Source organism: Gobio gobio, assembly GCF_949357685.1.
Source record: "Gobio gobio genome assembly, chromosome: 22".
NCBI lineage: Eukaryota > Metazoa > Chordata > Actinopteri > Cypriniformes > Gobionidae > Gobio > Gobio gobio.
The window spans coordinates 45,565,332-45,586,921 of record NC_137118.1 but is presented as its reverse complement, the minus strand read 5'-3'; the positions used below and the strand labels follow the sequence as shown (position 1 = coordinate 45,586,921).

At 35.2% G+C, this 21,590-nt stretch overlaps 1 protein-coding gene across 1 annotated transcript in view; it reads left to right on the top strand.

Annotated features, from left to right (window-relative positions):
• The first annotated feature begins 75 nt into the window (after positions 1-75).
• Positions 76-21,590, top strand: part of LOC307118362 (DEP domain-containing protein 1B-like) — a 42,602-nt gene continuing 21,087 nt past the window's right edge. The window contains exons 1-6 of the mRNA XM_079803974.1: positions 76-248; positions 4,564-4,829; positions 16,051-16,189; positions 16,315-16,442; positions 18,973-19,103; positions 19,200-19,247. Of these exons, the coding sequence (XP_079660100.1) occupies positions 201-248; positions 4,564-4,829; positions 16,051-16,189; positions 16,315-16,442; positions 18,973-19,103; positions 19,200-19,247 (760 nt within the window). The 5' untranslated portion in view covers positions 76-200. The remainder of the gene's footprint in view (positions 249-4,563; positions 4,830-16,050; positions 16,190-16,314; positions 16,443-18,972; positions 19,104-19,199; positions 19,248-21,590) is intronic.

The window sequence follows — 21,590 nt, the reverse complement described above, 5'->3', positions numbered from 1 at the left end:
ATAGTGCATTCTGTCAGCCCCGGTTACGCTGATGCCCATATTTGGTAAAGTGGCATCACGTGGTTGATTTCGTGTGCCAATCACATTATGTTCAGGAACGTTTCGGTTTTCAAAAGTGAATTAACTGGCGTCGGGATGGTTACAGATAAAAACGCAATAAATGGATAAATAATACGCTATTAAAACCTAATCGGGATCAAATGGATGGCAAAATGATTGGACCTGGGCCTTATAGGGCGACGAAATTGGTAAGAGGCAATTTTTGAATCGCTAACTGTTTCTTTTAACGCTTATTTAGTGTGTTTTAAGTAGTTTAGTGTCTCTTTAAACCGTTTGTTAAAATATCACCAATATAACTAAGCCCACACACGCCTCAGTAGGACTAAAGAAAGGCTATTTTGGTTGCATAACTTGTCTTTCTGACTAACGTTAAGTAATTGTTTTATTGAACTTTATCTATTTGCGTCTTTAAATTACTATACATGCCTTTTAAAGACATCTTTAAATTAGGTTTTTATCTCTTTCCTGCACTTGCATACAAACAAATTAGTTTTATTGATGTCTATATCTATAAAGGGTTTTATTTAACGTGTGTGTGTATTTAAAAACATGACTCTGCCGTAATTTTATGATTTATGGAGTTATTAAAAGGATAGTCTTCTGTAAAAACTTTTTTTTCCTGTAATGTATATATTTTAATCTGGCTTTATCCATTCTTCATATTTCTGTTTTGGGAATGTATGCAAATTGGTGCTTATTTCATTTGATAATGGCTCCTTTGCATATTTAAGCATAGCATTTCAGAAAATGAGATGCACTAGAATGATCCTTAAAGGGATAGTTCACCCCAAAAATAAAATTTATGCCATAATTTACTCCTCCTCAAGCCGTCCTAGGTGTATGAGTTTCTTCTTTCAGCTGAACACAATCTTAGTTGCATTAAATAATATCCAGGGCCCAATTGTTCAAAGTTTTTGCGTTTGCTGAAAATTTTCGCTTGGCGTTCACCCGAGAAACTTTGTGTTTACTTGCAAACAACTTTTGACTGGTTCATCTCTTATGTAGTTTACAAATTGTGATTTACAAAAAAACACTTTCAAATATATTTTTGTTTGACATTTACAGCTGTTTGGGGATTATAACTGTAGGTTACCGAAAGGTTTAAAGCTGCACTATGTAACATTTTTTTGAGTAAAATATCCAAAAACCACTAGGCTATGTATTTTGTTCAGTTGAGTACTTACAATATCCCAAATGTTCCAACTATTTGTAAATCGTGAGATGCTCTTTTACCTGAGGAACCTATGGCAAGCCGTTTAGCATTTAAAAGCTAGGTTTGGCTATCTGGAATTAACATTGTGGATATCAACAACGTCTTTCTGGCTAGTCCTAATTACGTTTTGGGTATTTGGAATTGCCATTCAAGATATCTGTAACATAATTGCGACTAGTCGAAATGACAGATAGAGATATCAGTAATTCAGTTTGACTAGGCAAAACTGAATTACAGATATCCGCAATGACATCATTGAAACCGACATTAAACTCGTCACACATCTTAAATAAACTGCTGCTGTCTCTGAGTTTCTCTTTGTCTTGTGTTGTTTGATGAACCTTTATGACACTCACTGCTCTTGAATGACTAACTTTTGCAACCTTAAGTGTAAGGATTAATCTAATTTAATTTATTCAGGGAAGACCAATATTATTTTAAATTTGATTTCTTATTAAATGTATTTAGTATTTCTTACCTCAATACTAATGTTAGACCTACCTGAAAAATTGTTTTTAAAAACAAAAATGCACTGCATGATCAAATATTAAGCTGAGATAATTATATACATTTATTATATACATTTATTTGGGAAAGATGGCCTACAGTAGCCTTAAGTTCTCATTTTCTAAAATAAACACTTGGTGGTTCTTCAAGATCTCGACTCAGTTAATTTAGAGTTAGTTTAATTTCTACAAATGGTGCAAACTCTGCAAGATTATAGATAAAAGATTGCCATTCTGTGATCGGCAGTGATCGGCAATCGGCAGATCATGATCTTGGTAATCGGTGATCGGCCCCAAAAATGCTGATCGGAGCATCTCTAACAGTAACGTTAATAATCACATCATTTGAGTTTTGTCCCGATTCTGAGCTGAAGACCACATGTCCCAAGATTCTGCGCTCAAACGTGCCGTCATCAAACTACGCCTTTGTTTTAATTAGGTGACCTCTAGCGGACGGAAAAGTTACATAGTGCACCTTTAAAGGCACAATATGTTATTTCAGCCGCTAGAGGTCACTTATACAAAACAAAGGTGTAGCTTGATGACGCCTTGATTATGCGGAATCATGGGAGTTGTTGTCTTCACCTCTACAGCCGGTGGAAAAGAATACGACGGGAAGATTTATTGACGTTACTGTAGTATGAAAACATGGCACTCGCGGTAAATCACCAACACCAGATTTAAACAATAAGACTAACTGTGTTGAGCTGGAGAACAATCAATAGTTTCTGTCCATCAATGATACAAACGGAAATTTGGGGTGATAAGCGACGCACAGACACAGTTCGTGTCCTGGTTAAAATGGATGATTTCTCTGGATTAGAAACATTTGGGATACTGCAAGTACACAAGTCAACACAATATATAACATTGTTCTTGTGGATTTTTTTTATCCAAAAATTATACATATCGTGCCTTTAATAGGTTCTAATTTATTACTTTAACAGTTAAACTAATCAAGAGCAAAATAAAAAAATAAGTGTATATTACATGAAACAAATTTGTTCCTGAAATCAGCCTTTAGCTGGGATTTTTTTTAATCAAAGGTATCCCAATCTTACTAACTCAACACAAACTGATGATTCGATCCAGATCAAAACCGAGATTGGATTTTGTGATCTAATCTGATTTCAGAATCATTTTTGTCGTTTGAACAACGCATTTTCAAGATCATCCGACAATCCGACCCAGTGATTATAGTTTATAAGTTTTAAATAAGGATATTTTTCTTACAAAAGCCATACTCGTCCTCCATTCACTCCCATTATAAAGCTGGGAAGAGCCAGGATATTATTTAATATAACTCTTATTGTGTTCGGCTGAAAGAAGAAACTCACATACGGCTTGAGGGGGAGTAGGCCTAAATTATGGGATAATTTTCATAGTTTGGTCATTTTTTCAACTATTCCTTTTAAGAATGCATAAAATGAACTGGCATTAAGGACGTGATTGTTTTTGGTTTATTACATCAATAATATACTCATGTTTCTATATAATCAGTGTTGTTTCTCTGGGCTGTGATTGATGTGTTGGGTAACCACCTAAAATCATCACTCATAAATAAAATATTAATAGTAGGTTTTGGTGTAGATGCATAAAATAGCTAATTTGAAGAAATACAGGGTTCCCGCGGGTCCTTCAAAACCATTTGGTTTGATCAACTTTAAGGCCATTACAAGTCTTAATTATCTTTTTAAAAGGTTTTAAATTTGGGGTTGCCGCAATACGACTTAATAATACGATTATTAAACTTCAGAAGCATATGATTAATTTAAATAAATGTGAGCGGCGCTGTTCATCAGGATTTGTTTCAGAGCAGTTCGCAATCAGTGAAGACGGCTCATTCATGCCAAGCGATTGCTTATGATGCACTTTTGATGAAATGGTTACGTTTTGATTTTTATATTAAAATCCCCCGGTTTCACAGACAAGGTTTAAGCTAGTCCCAGACTAAAATGCATGTTTTAACTTAAAGCAAATTGCACTGAGATGTATCTTAAAATATGTCAGTGCCATTGTTTTGTCTCAAGATGTGCACCAGTAATGTGTTTTTCTAAGGCATCTTTATAAAAGCTACTTAAATGTCCTAAATGAGCTAAGACTTAATCCTGGCTTAATCTATTCTACGCCCTGTCTGTGAAACCAGGATAATGTATTGTAGATTGTTGTAAGAGAGTGCATATTTACATCTCTCATTATTTTGAATGAGCAGCTGGAAGTGATAGACATTTCAAAATAAGTCCCAGTGTAATTCGGGCTTGTTTATGATTTAAAAAATCCCTCATTATGCATATTTTTATTGGTTACAAAGTAAACAGTATCCGGTATTTTAATCAACGCAAAGTCTTGCATCTTCTCTCTGGGTCACCCCGTCACAGGAAAAACAGACTAAGAACATTATTTAACACAGTATAGATTTTTATTAGTATATGAAGCACAATAATCTTGTTATTGCCTTTCTTTAAACACATTATCGTATCAGCAAAATCTATTATTGATGGAGCTCTGCTTTTTGTGTATTGATATATGATATGACATAAACTGATTTCATTACATTCAGTAAATATTGAATAAAACATGTCTTGAGTATTTAAACTTGCAGTTGAATATGTGGCATATTCAAGTAAAATAATTAGAGATTTATTGTGAGATTGTATGGGTTTGTTCTGTGGTATTCATTTCATTTGTGCAGGTTTTAAAAAGTCTTAGGTTTGATTTTAAAACCCTGATGTACCACCTCAGTCTCAGCCTCATTAAATGTGAAATGTCTTCCCTTTTCTCCAGTGGAATGAGACCATCAAGCTCTTCCGTGGTGGAATGCCGGTCAGACGTCACTGGGCTCATTTCAGGAGCTACGATCACAGTTTCACGGGAGCCGAGGCTGTCGACTTCCTCCACGATTTGCTCAGACAAAACCAGAACTTCGGGCCGGAGGTGACGCGCTACCAAACGCTCCAGTTGCTCAGAAAATTCCTCAAAAATCACGTCATCGAGGACGTCAAAGGACGGTTTGGTAGAGAGAACCTTGAGGACAACGGGCACCTATACCGGTGATTTTGAAGAATCTTTCATAAATGGCTTTATTTTCCTGTTTATTAACGTGAAGCTGCTTTGAAACTTGTATAAAGTAGTGCTAAATCTCTCATTGTTTCTGTAATTAATCGCGATTAAACACAATTAAAACATCAGAGTTTTTAATATTTTTATATTGTAATAATTCCACAGTTATTCTCCAAATTAATGTAGAAACAACGTAAAGACGGTATATTTTACATATTTGTTGTAATGGCATCTTTTTATGAATGAAGGCCAGTATCACTGATACTGAAATTTATTTCTCCCCCTCAAGTCTTCTTTCAGACGAACACAATCAGAGTTATATTAAAAAATGTCCTGGCTCTTCTGAAGTGAAGTGAAGCGTTTGTGTAAAAAAAATATATCCATATTTTAAACTTTATAGACTAAAATAACTAACTTCCGGCAGTCAGCGGTACGCAAGTTGGCGGTGAAAGAGTAACCCCTGACCCCTAAGTCGACTTGCGTACAGGTATATGATGGATAGATGCACTTTTATGATGGATAGATGTACTTTTATGATGGATAGATGCACTTTTATGATGGATGGATAGATACACTTTTATGATGGATAGATGCACTTTTATGATGAATGGATGCACTTTTATGATGGATGGATGCACTTTTATGATGGATAGATACACTTTTATGATGGATAGATGCACTTTTATGATGGATAGATACACTTTTATGATGGATAGATGCACTTTTATGATGAATGGATGCACTTTTATGATGAATGGATGCACTTTTATGATGGATAGATACACTTTTATGATGGATAGATGCACTTTTATGATGAATGGATGCACTTTTATGATGGATGGATAGATACACTTTTATGATGGATGGATAGATACACTTTTATGATGGATGGATAGATACACTTTTATGATGGATAGATGCACTTTTATGATGAATGGATGCACTTTTATGATGGATGGATAGATACACTTTTATGATGGATGGATAGATGCACTTTTATGATGGATGGATAGATACACTTTTATGATGGATAGATGCACTTTTATGATGAATGGATGCACTTTTATGATGGATGGATAGATACACTTTTATGATGGATAGATGCACTTTTATGATGGATAGATACACTTTTATGATGGATAGATACACTTTTATGATGGATAGATGCACTTTTATGATGAATGGATGCACTTTTATGATGGATAGATACACTTTTATGATGGATAGATGCACTTTTATGATGAATGGATGCACTTTTATGATGGATGGATAGATACACTTTTATGATGGATAGATGCACTTTTATGATGGACTGATGCACTTTTATGATGGATGGATGCACTTTTATGATGGATAGATGTACTTTTATGATGGATAGATGTACTTTTATGATGGATAGATGCACTTTTATGATGGATGGATAGATACACTTTTATGATGAATGGATGCACTTTTATGATGGATAGATGCACTTTTATGATGAATGGATGCACTTTTATGATGAATGGATGCACTTTTATGATGAATGGATGCACTTTTATGATGGATAGATGCACTTTATGATGGATGGATGCACTTTTATGATGAATGGATGCACTTTTATGATGGATAGATGCACTTTTATAATGGATAGATGCACTTTTATGGTGGATGGATGCACTTTTTTGATGGATGGATGCACTTTTATGATGATGGATAGATGCACTTTTATAATGGATAGATGCACTTTTATGAAAGATGCACTTTTATGATGGATAGATGCACTTTTATGATGATAGATGCACTTTTATGATGATAGATGCACTTTTATGATGGATAGATGCACTTTTATGATGGATAGATGTACTTTTATGATGGATAGATGTACTTTTATGATGGATAGATGCACTTTTATGATGGATAGATGCACTTTTATGATGGATAGATGTACTTTTATGATGGATAGATGTACTTTTATAATGGATAGATGTACTTTTATGATGGATAGATGTACTTTTATAATGGATAGATGTACTTTTATGATGATAGATGCACTTTTATGATGATAGATGCACTTTTATAATAGATAGATGTACTTTTATGATGGATGGATGCACTTTTATGATGGATAGATGTACTTTTATGATGGATAGATGCACTTTTATAATAGATAGATGTACTTTTATGATGGATGGATGCACTTTTATGATGGATAGATGTACTTTTATGATGATAGATGCACTTTTATAATAGATAGATGTACTTTTATGATGGATGGATGCACTTTTATGATGGATAGATGTACTTTTATGATGATAGATGCACTTTTATGATGATAGATGCACTTTTATAATAGATAGATGTACTTTTATGATGATTGATGCACTTTTATAATAGATAGATGTACTTTTATGATGGATAGATGTACTTTTATGATGGTTGGATGCACTTTTATAATAGATAGATGTACTTTTATGATGGATAGATGTACTTTTATGATGGATGGATGGATGGATGCACTTTTATGATGGATGGATGCACTTTTATAATGGATAGATCATTCACTTTTATGATGGATGGATGCACTTTTATAATGGATAGATCATTCACTTTTATGATGGATGGATGGATGGATGGATGCACTTTTATAATGGATAGATGCACTTTTATGATGGATAGATGCACTTTTATGATGATAGATGCACTTTTATGATGGTTGGAACTTGGATGCATTTTTATGATGATACAGGGAGTGCAGAATTATTAGGCACGTTGATTTTCTGATCATATTTTTTTTCCAGGCACATTTGACCAATTCCAAACCACAGTAATCCTAATAACTACTATTGATTTAGTATTTAATAATGTATAAGTGATATATAATTGTTCATGAAGGCTGGAAATGAAAATCACCTTATATTCAGGTGTGCAGAATTATTAGGCATGTTTTCTTTTACAGATAAATTGAGCCAAAAAAGAGATTTAACTCAGACTGAAAAGTCAAAAAGTATTAAATGTCCATGAGAAGGATGCAATACTAATGCAATACTAGACATTGCAGTTAAGGCATGACCATTGGACAGTGAAATGCTCGTTGGGTCAACAGGATCTGACAAAAACAGGTGGTGAAGAAAAGACACCTGTTAACCGCAAAAGAATGAAGAATTAAGGTGAAGAATTAAGGGTGAAACCATCAGGAACCCTTTAGTCTCCAGCGCCACCATTTTCCAAAGCTGCAACCTACCTGGAGTCTCCAGAAGTGCAGGTGTCAGGATCTCAGAGACTTCAGTTAGGGAAAGAATCCTAAAAAATGACCCCCACTAGATAAGAATCACAAGCTGAAGTGTTGTAAAATACATGAAGAAGGTTTTTTTATAGGCTTTATGGACAGATAGGTTGAGAGTGACTCTTGAAGGACCAGCACCACATCCTCTAGTACCACTGTTTGAAGAATTCATCTTCCAGAATCTGGCAGTACGTTTTGGGAGTTCATTTTAGTCCATCTCAACCTATCTGTCCATAAAGCCTATAAAAAAACCTTCTTCATGTATTTTACAACACTTCAGCTTGTGATTCTTATCTAGTGGGGGTCATTTTTTAGGATTCTTTACCTAACTGAAGTCTCTGAGATCCTGACTCACTTCTGGAGACTGCAGGTAGGTTCAGCTCTGGAAAATGGTGGAGCTGGAGACTAAAGGGTTCCTGATGGTTTCACCCTTAATTCTTCACCTTAATTCTTCATTCTTTTGCGGTTAACAGGTGTCTTTTCTTCACCACCTGTTTTTGTCAGATCCTGTTGACCCAACGAGCATTTCACTGTCCAATGGTCATGCCTTAACTGCAATGTCTAGTATTGCATTAGTATTGCATCCTTCTCATGGGCATTTAATACTTTTTGACTTTTCAGTCTGAGTTAAATCTCTTTTTTGGCTCAATTTATCTGTAAAAGAAAACATGCCTAATAATTCTGCACACCTGAATATAAGGTTATTTTCATTTCCAGCCTTCATGAACAATTATATATCACTTATACATTATTAAATACTAAATCAATAGTAGTTATTAGGATTACTGTGGTTTGGAATTGGTCAAATGTGCCTGGAAAAAAAATATGATCAGAAAATCAACGTGCCTAATAATTCTGCACTCCCTGTAGATGCACTTTTATAATAGATAGATGTACTTTTATGATGATAGATGCACTTTTATGATGGATAAATGCACTTTTATAATAGATAGATGTACTTTTATGATGGATGGATGCACTTTTATGATGATAGATGTACTTTTATGATGGATAGATGTACTTTTATGATGGATAAATGCACTTTTATAATAGATAGATGTACTTTTATGATGATAGATGCACTTTTATGATGGATAAATGCACTTTTATAATAGATAGATGTACTTTTATGATGGATAGATGCACTTTTATGATGATAGATGTACTTTTATGATGGATAGATGTACTTTTATGATGGTTGGATGCACTTTATGATGGATGGATGCACTTTTATGATGGATAGATGCACTTTTATGATGGATAGATGCACTTTTATAATGGATAGATGCACTTTTATGATGATAGATGCACTTTTATGATGATAGATGCACTTTTATAATAGATAGATGTACTTTTATGATGGATGGATGGATGCACTTTTATGATGGATAGATGTACTTTTATGATGGTTGGATGCACTTTTATGATGGATAGATGTACTTTTATGATGGTTGGATGCACTTTTATGATGGATGGATGCACTTTTATGATGGATAGATGCACTTTTATGATGGATAGATGCACTTTTATAATGGATAGATGCACTTTTATGATGATAGATGCACTTTTATGATGATAGATGCACTTTTATAATAGATAGATGTACTTTTATGATGGATGGATCATGGATGCACTTTTATGATGGTTGGATGCACTTTTATGATGGATAGATGCACTTTTATGATGGTTGGATGCACTTTTATGATGGATAGATGCACTTTTATAATAGATAGATGTACTATTATGATGGATAGATGCACTTTTATAATAGATAGATGCACTTTTATGATGGATAGATGCACTTTTATGATGGATAGATGTACTTTTATGATGATAGATGCACTTTTATGATGATAGATGCACTTTTATAATAGATAGATGTACTTTTATGATTGATGGATCATGGATGCACTTTTATGATGGTTGGATGCACTTTTATGATGGATAGATGCACTTTTATGATGGTTGGATGCACTTTTATGATGGATAGATGCACTTTTATAATAGATAGATGTACTATTATGATGGATAGATGCACTTTTATAATAGATAGATGCACTTTTATGATGGATGGATGCACTTTTATGATGGATGGATGCACTTTTATAATGGATGGATGCACTTTTATAATGGATAGATCATTGCACTTTTATGATGGATAGATGCACTTTTATAATGGATAGATGCACTTTTATGATGGTTGGATGCACTTTTATGATGGTTGGATGCACTTTTATGATGGATGGATAGATGGATGCACTTTTATAATGGATAGATGCACTTTTATGATGGATGGATGGATGGATGCACTTTTATAATGGATAGATGAACTTTTATGATGGATAGATGCACTTTTATAATGTATAGATGCACTTTTATGATGGATGGATGGATGGATGCACTTTTATGATGGATGGATGCACTTTTATAATGGATAGATCATTCACTTTTATGATGGATGGATGCACTTTTATAATGGATAGATCATTCACTTTTATGATGGATGGATGGATGGATGGATGGATGCACTTTTATAATGGATAGATGCACTTTTATGATGGATAGATGCACTTTTATGATGATAGATGCACTTTTATGATGGTTGGATGTAGGGGTGCACCGATCCGACTTTTTCAGTCCCGATACCGATACCGATGCCTGGGCTTTGTGTATCTGTCGATACCCGATACCGATCCGATACTATTGTTGAATTAATAATAAACTGTATATCTTCCACCTTATACCTTCCTTGAAGAGACTAAGGCACCAGACTTTACTAACTAAAAATAACTAAGACAAAATAACAGATGTATGTAAAGTGTTGAATTCTTATTTATTTAAAAAACAATTGTGCATTCAAATCTAAAATAGAATGTAATCAAACTTCTTTAAATAAATAAAATGTAGCAGTGGAAACAAAAAACAGTGTATTGGTCAAACATACAATAGTAATCTGACAGTTACCAAACATTTTTTACACTACAGATAATTGTTTTGGTAAATAATCATATCAATATTAAAAAGTAGCATTCCAAATTAACAAATAGTCTTAATTTTCTGCCATATGCAATTTAATAAAAATGATCAGCTAGCTAATAACAACTTTGTTCTGGTTTCACCTCACTCCTGTCTAAATGATTGTAGGCTAGGCCTATTTATTTTACTACACATTGTCAACAGAAATAAGATGAAATACTGTTGATAATTAAAAATAATTCTTACTACCCACTCTTGCTTAATTGGGTAAGCACACTTGTGTTCTCATTTCAGATGCGTTCTGAGTAAATTAATAAACTGATTCATGAGTTCAGTGTTGGACAGATCAGTTGTTCTAATCTAACCAGTCGTTAAAATGATTCGGTTCAAAGGAGTCATTAGGTCGCGAATCGGACATTAGCAGACGCGTTGTGTGCGAATCCCGTCTGTTAGAACATCGCGAAAGATGTCAACACACAGAAAACACTTCATAACTGAATATGATTTGTCTCCCGTTTATTGAAAGTATGCTTTATGTCAGCTGGTCAGAGAAGAGTCAACATTTTTTGAGCGCAATGCACACCCAGCGGTAATTCAAGGACACAATTGTCCGAATGTGTCACGTGCAACATGGTTTCGGTCTTCCGACCTTTAGATTTGGAATTGGATTAATATGTGAAATATGAGAGAGCTAACGCTGATTATTTTGAAGACCCAGAGAGCGCGCGCGGGGGAGGAGCTCTCTGGTCGGTCTCTCTCAGTCACAAGCGCAGCATCTATTCCACATACAATAACTCGTCAAATTAGGCTTTGGCGGCCATCAAAAAATGTTCAATGCAGGAAAGACCCTGACTTTGCAGTAATACCACCTCCCCTCGAAACATTTAAGTTACTTTGCAGACATTGCAAACAGCCGACGAACTAGTTGGCGTGGCAAGCGTGAAATATCTCCTCCACACAGCCGACTCTCTGGCTCGCTCCATGTTGCTTCTAGCATGCGACTCACGTGAAGCTGACGAATGACGTAGGTTCTGCTGCGACGGAAAAAAAACACCTGGATCGGCTTGTGGATCTGTTCATTTTTCCGATCCCCGATCCAGCTATTTTGTCAGTATCGCGGCCGATATCCGATCCTAATATCGGATCGGTGCACCCCTAGTTGGATGCATTTTTATGATGATACAGGGAGTGCAGAATTATTAGGCACGTTGATTTTCTGATCATATTTTTTTTCCAGGCACATTTGACCAATTCCAAACCACAGTAATCCTAATAACTACTATTGATTTAGTATTTAATAATGTATAAGTGATATATAATTGTTCATGAAGGCTGGAAATGAAAATCACCTTATATTCAGGTGTGCAGAATTATTAGGCATGTTTTCTTTTACAGATAAATTGAGCCAAAAAAGAGATTTAACTCAGACTGAAAAGTCAAAAAGTATTAAATGTCCATGAGAAGGATGCAATACTAATGCAATACTAGACATTGCAGTTAAGGCATGACCATTGGACAGTGAAATGCTCGTTGGGTCAACAGGATCTGACAAAAACAGGTGGTGAAGAAAAGACACCTGTTAACCGCAAAAGAATGAAGAATTAAGGGTGAAACCATCAGGAACCCTTTAGTCTCCAGCGCCACCATTTTCCAAAGCTGCAACCTACCTGGAGTCTCCAGAAGTGCAGGTGTCAGGATCTCAGAGACTTCAGTTAGGTAAAGAATCCTAAAAAATGACCCCCACTAGATAAGAATCACAAGCTGAAGTGTTGTAAAATACATGAAGAAGGTTTTTTTATAGGCTTTATGGACAGATAGGTTGAGAGTGACTCTTGAAGGACCAGCACCACATCCTCTAGTACCACTGTTTGAAGAATTCATCTTCCAGAATCTGGCAGTACGTTTTGGGAGTTCATTTTAGTCCATCTCAACCTATCTGTCCATAAAGCCTATAAAAAAACCTTCTTCATGTATTTTACAACACTTCAGCTTGTGATTCTTATCTAGTGGGGGTCATTTTTTAGGATTCTTTACCTAACTGAAGTCTCTGAGATCCTGACTCACTTCTGGAGACTGCAGGTAGGTTCAGCTCTGGAAAATGGTGGAGCTGGAGACTAAAGGGTTCCTGATGGTTTCACCCTTAATTCTTCACCTTAATTCTTCATTCTTTTGCGGTTAACAGGTGTCTTTTCTTCACCACCTGTTTTTGTCAGATCCTGTTGACCCAACGAGCATTTCACTGTCCAATGGTCATGCCTTAACTGCAATGTCTAGTATTGCATTAGTATTGCATCCTTCTCATGGACATTTAATACTTTTTGACTTTTCAGTCTGAGTTAAATCTCTTTTTTGGCTCAATTTATCTGTAAAAGAAAACATGCCTAATAATTCTGCACACCTGAATATAAGGTTATTTTCATTTCCAGCCTTCATGAACAATTATATATCACTTATACATTATTAAATACTAAATCAATAGTAGTTATTAGGATTACTGTGGTTTGGAATTGGTCAAATGTGCCTGGAAAAAAAATATGATCAGAAAATCAACGTGCCTAATAATTCTGCACTCCCTGTAGATGCACTTTTATAATAGATAGATGTACTTTTATGATGATAGATGCACTTTTATGATGGATAAATGCACTTTTATAATAGATAGATGTACTTTTATGATGGATGGATGCACTTTTATGATGATAGATGTACTTTTATGATGGATAGATGTACTTTTATGATGGATAAATGCACTTTTATAATAGATAGATGTACTTTTATGATGATAGATGCACTTTTATGATGGATAAATGCACTTTTATAATAGATAGATGTACTTTTATGATGGATAGATGCACTTTTATGATGATAGATGTACTTTTATGATGGATAGATGTACTTTTATGATGGTTGGATGCACTTTATGATGGATGGATGCACTTTTATGATGGATAGATGCACTTTTATGATGGATAGATGCACTTTTATAATGGATAGATGCACTTTTATGATGATAGATGCACTTTTATGATGATAGATGCACTTTTATAATAGATAGATGTACTTTTATGATGGATGGATGGATGCACTTTTATGATGGATAGATGTACTTTTATGATGGTTGGATGCACTTTTATGATGGTTGGATGCACTTTTATGATGGATAGATGCACTTTTATAATGGATAGATGCACTTTTATGATGATAGATGCACTTTTATGATGATAGATGCACTTTTATAATAGATAGATGTACTTTTATGATGGATGGATCATGGATGCACTTTTATGATGGTTGGATGCACTTTTATGATGGATAGATGCACTTTTATGATGGTTGGATGCACTTTTATGATGGATAGATGCACTTTTATAATAGATAGATGTACTATTATGATGGATAGATGCACTTTTATAATAGATAGATGCACTTTTATGATGGATAGATGCACTTTTATGATGGATAGATGTACTTTTATGATGATAGATGCACTTTTATGATGATAGATGCACTTTTATAATAGATAGATGTACTTTTATGATTGATGGATCATGGATGCACTTTTATGATGGTTGGATGCACTTTTATGATGGATAGATGCACTTTTATGATGGTTGGATGCACTTTTATGATGGATAGATGCACTTTTATAATAGATAGATGTACTATTATGATGGATAGATGCACTTTTATAATAGATAGATGCACTTTTATGATGGATGGATGGATGCACTTTTATGATGGATGGATGCACTTTTATAATGGATGGATGCACTTTTATAATGGATAGATCATTGCACTTTTATGATGGATAGATGCACTTTTATAATGGATAGATGCACTTTTATGATGGTTGGATGCACTTTTATGATGGATGGATAGATGGATGCACTTTTATAATGGATAGATGCACTTTTATGATGGATGGATGGATGGATGGATGCACTTTTATAATGGATAGATGCACTTTTATGATGGATAGATGCACTTTTATAATGTATAGATGCACTTTTATGATGGATAGATGCACTTTTATGATGGATAGATGCACTTTTATAATGTATATAGATGCACTTTTATGATGGTTGGATGCACTTTTATGATGGATGGATGGATGGATGCACTTTTATAATGGATAGATGCACTTTTATGATGGATGGATGGATGGATGCACTTCTAATGCTTGGAAGAGTCAGGACATTTTTAATGTAACTGATTGTATTCGTCTGACAGAAGAATTTCATGTACACCTAGGATGACTTGAGTAAATCATGGGCTAATTTTCATTTTTGGGTGAACTATCCCTTTAAGACATTATTTAACTCATTTAAGGCCGCTCTTATGAGAATACTAGACAAAACGGCCATTTTGGCATAATTCTGTGTTATTGTTCGTTCAATCACAAAAGAGAACTCGATTCTGGTGGACATTCACAGACAGCGCGTTCTCTTTTGTCTTCTCGCTCATATATGGTTTAAAAGCATTTGCATGAATAAGAGTGTGATCATACAATAACGCTAGATAAAGGATCATAGAAAAACGGATGCTGTTTTAAAGCGGCTATAAAAACGACAACAACATTTAATTTAAATATATACTCTATCGTTCATAATTTTGGGGTCGGTAAGGATTTTTTTTTTTTTTAAGTCTCTTCTGCTTAACAAGGCTGCATTTATTTGATCAAAAATACAGTAAAAGTAGTGAAATATTATTATAATTTAAATCAGCTGTTTTCTATGTGAATATATAGTAAAGTGTAATTTATTCCTGTGATCAAAGCTGAATTTATCATCATTACTCCAGTCTTCAGCGTCACATGACCCTTCACTAATCATTCTCATATGATGATCTGATGCTCAAGAAAAAATTTACCGACCCCAGACTTTTGAACGGAAGTGTATGTTACATTATAATAATAAAAAAATAGTTTTGTATTTCAAAATAATTAATAATAAATGCTTTAAATGTGTCAGATTTCCTCCACAATCACCTCTGAAGCCTGTTCCTGTGCGTCCACCTGTAAGAGATCACGGCTCAGTTCCCAGAATCCCACGCTGGGACGACTATGAGGAGATTTCAGTGCCAGAGAAGATCCCCATGAAGCCTCTCATGGTAAGAAGACGTTTGGCTGTGGATGCTGTATCATCTTAAAAATGTGCCATTTACAATGTTAACGGCTACTGAGCAATAGTTTTGTTATGTTTTTACATTTTTATATATTTTGATTTTTCTCGTAGAATTCCGAGTCGTGGAATAAGAGGCACAGCATCGCCATCGGTGAAGTGCCTGAATGCCGGTTAATCCGCAGGACGGAGTTAACCCCGAAACACGTGGACCAGATATGGAAGTCAATGACACTAACACAGTAAGCATCAACCTGCTCATGTGTTTTAACTGATCGGGTAGATATCAGAATTGACCTATCGGTAAGCCCCGCCCCCCTTAGTTACTGTTGCTAACTCGGACAAACAAACGGAGTTGCTATATCTTACAATGTACAGCTGTCAGTGTGAAAACCTTATCCCAAGATGTTTTTGAACACTGAATGTAGCGTATATCCCGTCCGAATGATGGCCAAACTTTACTGATGGTTTATGAAGTTTATTACATCGTTTTTCACTCAAAAAATCATCGTAAGAGCTGAACAAACAAAGCATAAGAAGTGCGCATTAACGTCTCATTCACAAACTCTCTCTCTCCGTGGCATTACCATTAACATACACAGCAAATTACACAAAAACACTCACAGTAAACAAACATATACACAGACCTTTTCGGGGTGCAGTTAATAACTGGTGAACTTTGTATCTGCAAAACAACTCCGATAAACTGCGTGCAAGCTCTTCCTTTCACTAACCGTAGACTATAATACCCATCAAAATAGGAGTCCTCCTTATAAGACAGATAATGCAGACCTTAAACATATCTAAACTCACAGAAATAAAATGGGAATAAAAAAAATATGGTGAGATTAATTTGGAAGTGATGGTTTACAGATCTCAATGCAAACGGGAGAAGCCTCTTGTTACAATCGCAGATGATAACATCCAGGATCAACACTGTTCATGTACCGCAGGGTAAGATTACAGAAATTCACATTTAATCAGTTTAATAATATGGAGAGATGCTCTGAAACGTAGATCCTTCGTGTTTCTGACCTTCATGCATGAGAACAGTTAGTTATAGTTAGTCGGTTTGTACGTTAGCAGGGAATTACTAACTTTAATCGTAACTTAATTAGAGAATGACAATCCTCTCAGGATCCCTGGAATCAGTAGGTGCGTTTACATGGAGCACTGTAATCGGTTTAAAAGTCCAATCCGAATAAAAATACTCCATATAAACACCTCAATCGGAATAAAAATGGCCAAACCGAATGAAATTGTAATGGGTTTGAGAGAGGTGGGATAAACCTTTTCATGAACCGATCAAACGAAAAATTCCACCATGTAAACGATCTGATCCGATTACTGTGAGTGCACGTCTTTCTGTGACGTGATATACAGCGCGCGCCTCCTCAACTGAAGAGCGCGCGCTCACACCAGGCTAATGTTGATAAGAGAGGAAAGTTCATTTTTCTGAGGTATTAAACTTTTTATTTCGTAACATGTTATGAACATGATGTTTGAATAATGACACAGACATAGCCTGGCTACACCATCTCATCTTGACAGTGTTTGTCCTAGGCTTCAACTGCGCCTGACAGAATAATTTATTTTTCTGAGGTGATTCTTACACTTTACGACAAATAATAAATAGCTTTTATAAAACTGCATAAGTCCTGGTGGCCGTTGAGAGTTGCCATTTCAACGGGGAACATTCAAGCTGCTCTCTGTTTCTCGTTAGTTAAGTTAGCTATAAAAAAAAAATTCAACAACTTCTTCAAATTTGTTAAGTAACATTACCCACAGTCTACTTTAATTACTTTTGTTAATATTTATACCTTTGTGATTATGGTATCTTTCCTTAATCATCTGAAATATATATGTTTAGTACTACTAGTAATGATGCTGAGCACGTCTTGAATGCTTCATTCATGTTTCACCATATATCCTATGTTTTTATTAATAATTTGAGTGCATTTCATTGTTAATTTTGTGTTTTTCAATATAAATGAATTGAATTCATTTTTGATTCCGCATTCATCATTCACAGCTGTTGAAATAGCCATTGTATAGGACATAAATGAGGTTAAACTACTGCATGTCCGCCCACAGAAAAATAAATAAATATAAAAATTACCAACACAGAACTATTGATCCACGATACATAACGAATCTGAGGCGGCAGACAAACTGTGTGCGCATATCACAAAAGGATTTCTACAGAAAGTCAGCACATGTAAACACCAGATCGGTTTAGATAACGTCTCATGTAAACAGTCCACCGAATCTTTCAATCGTAATGATTTTAATCGGAATGACAAAAAAGTGCGCATGTAAACGTGGCTAATGTTACAGTACCTCAGGCACGACATTTACCATTTTTGTAGCATAAACATCATCAAACCGATGACAGCTTCGGATTTTCCAATGTTTCTCTATGGCGCTGAAACCTAAAGATGTCCGAGTTCCGGTCCCAGCGCAACTGATACTCAACTGCCATTGGCTCATCGGCGTTCGATGGGAGGGGCTTACCGATAGGTCAATTGTTAAGATGGTTTACACTTGGCCACAAAAATGTGTCTCCGCAAAACGAATATATCCAATCTTCAATTCCTTCAATTCCAATCTTCACTTGTGTTTCATTTGTTTGTTTTTATCGCTGAAGTAAGAGTGTTGAACTTTCGTCTCCTGATCACTCAGTCAACGCCAAAGCCGGGCATTATGCAGACGTGTAACATCGTGACATATGAAATAATGTCAGGACTACAGACGAGATATCTCTCTCATTAGTTTACAGGCTGTACTGGGTCTCCAGTCTCTGGACGGAGTTCTAGATGGGAAACTTCTCAGCCCGAAGCACATCGTTCACAACGTGTTTGGTGTTAATAAGCAGGGCATTGTTGTCCTGAAGAACAAAACAGGTGAGCATGGGTTATATTTTGACACATTAATTGCTCTTATAGCTCATTTCTGACAGATCTCTTTCTCTGTTTTGTTTCTGATATATTTTTCTGCAGAAGACGTGCCTCATTGGGTGTTATCTGCAATGAAATGCCTGGCAAACTGTGAGTGACTGATGACCTGCTGTCATACGGATTCAACTCAGACACTACTGCTCAATAATTCATTATTAATTATCACAATAAGCAAGTGATATACTTCATTAGCCTATCTATTAGGGGTGTAACGATACACTCGTCACGATACAATATTTATCGTAATATTTTGGGCCAAAATAAGGAAGAGATAGCTTTTTAGTTTTTTTATTATTATTGAAATAATATTGTTGTTATCAGGACACACAATTATTCCCCCATTCCATTACTATACATTATTATATATAGTCGTTTAATGTAGTAATGTTGCACCGGTGCGAGCGACCCGATCGATTCTCATGAATAGATGTATAATACAATCGGAATAAAAACTACAACTGCCAAAGTGCATCAACACTGACTGAGCAACAGTTGCGTTTCGTTCTGCGATCGACTGCTTGTCATGCCTTCTGTCAGCAGAGCATGTGCAAAAAACGTGTGCGACGGACTAAACTTCGCAGATTGTTTACAGGTGAAACGAGTGTGACGCAGCCATGCACACTTACCAGACGCCTCACGCTGATGTTTATTTGCAGCCAAGTCCAAATTAACTAGAAATACCACATTTGGATGATCATAAACAAGGTCGGAAATTAACGGGGGCTTGGGGCAAAAATGCCACCAAAAATTAATTAATAAATAATAATTTAAAAACACCCCTGTATGAGTTCTTGATTTAATCTTTATCAGCTGCAGTCCATAACTTTTATTGTGTTTAAAAATGACTAGATGTATATATATATATATTGACTATATAATGAATACATTTTCCAAACCGTGTTTTTATCTTACCCTGAATCACTACGGTACACATATAATAAGTGTTAATATTCTGACTATTTTATTCCAGCAGCGCTGTGGAAGAGCACAGTCCTAGATATAAACAGAGAGAAGTAGCTCCGGCAAGAACTTATGTTTATTAGCGCCAGAACGCCAAAAGTTACGGACAGCTATTGCTCCGAGTATTGGCATGATTGCAAATGTGATACTGATCTTGTACAAAAGTCCAATAGACAAGTTGATATTAAGTAACAACGTTTTAGCCACAATACTGTCTATTTCGTGAAAATCAAAACTACACCAGACCTGTTGCGCATCTCCAAGCGGTTCGATCGAATTAATCTGCGTTTGAACGATTTAATGAACGACTCGCACATAGACTTGACGCCCCCTACTGGCTGTTTTATTTTCATATTTATACTTTGCATGGACTTTTTATTTAAAATATACATATTTTAACTAAGTTTAAGTTTAACTTGTAGGTACATAGCCTTTTTCTAAATTCAAAAACTTAGTTTTAAAACATTCATACAACATTATTTACCCATGAGCTGCATTAAGTCTATGTAAATGTGTCTAAACAGCACTTCAGATGGAGCTGCTGTGCCACTTCTACACTGCAGAGATTGATCTTTAGATGCTGATTTAATTAGATTGGTAACAGTCTGGTTGTGTCTTATTGCTCTAATTGAATTTATTATTTAAATTAACATTTTAAAAACAACTTTTCTATTTTAATTGAAGAAATTCAAAAAGATGATACATACATTTAATAAGATTAGAAAACATTGCTCTTATAATGGTAAAAATGCCCCTGGACATTAATTTAAAGGGACAAAGATCATCCTGTAATGGATCGCTCCTAAATTTTTGACTGTGCTCCTAATTTTTTAAGCTAGGAGCACAAGTGCTCCTCAAGAAAAATGTTAGCGTAGAGCCCTGGCACACACACACACTCTCCCGGTGCTCACTATCTCCCGCCTCTCCTGATATTAATGCACTATATATATAAGAATAAATGATCTAAAATGCCTTGAATAATCATAATAATAAAACTAAATGTGATCTGGTGATTTAAATGATGTTTGCACTTCCACTTTGTGGAGTGCCATCCCAGCGTGTGTGCTTCAGATGATCAATGCAATCTCAGTTCTAATCGCAAGAAAGCGCGTCAAAATAACTATTCCCAAACTGTAAATGGTTAGTTCTGTATTTACTCACTCTCATGTTGTTTTCGCGCATGACGCAATCATCTGAACGTCCGTGTTTACTACAGTATGCGCGTCTAAATCTGTTCATCATATAAAGCCATCGTGTCTCTTCAGAAGATTTGGATTAAACCACTTGATTGATTATTTTTACGACATTTTTGGGATCTTTTAAGTTTGAGAGGAATGGACTTTAAATGGAGGGACAGAAATCTTTCTCTGGTTTCTTGAAAAATATATTCGTTATAGGTTTAAGGGTGAGTACATGATGACAGAATTTAAATTTCTGGGTGAATTATACCTTATAAACACAATGAGCTGAGCC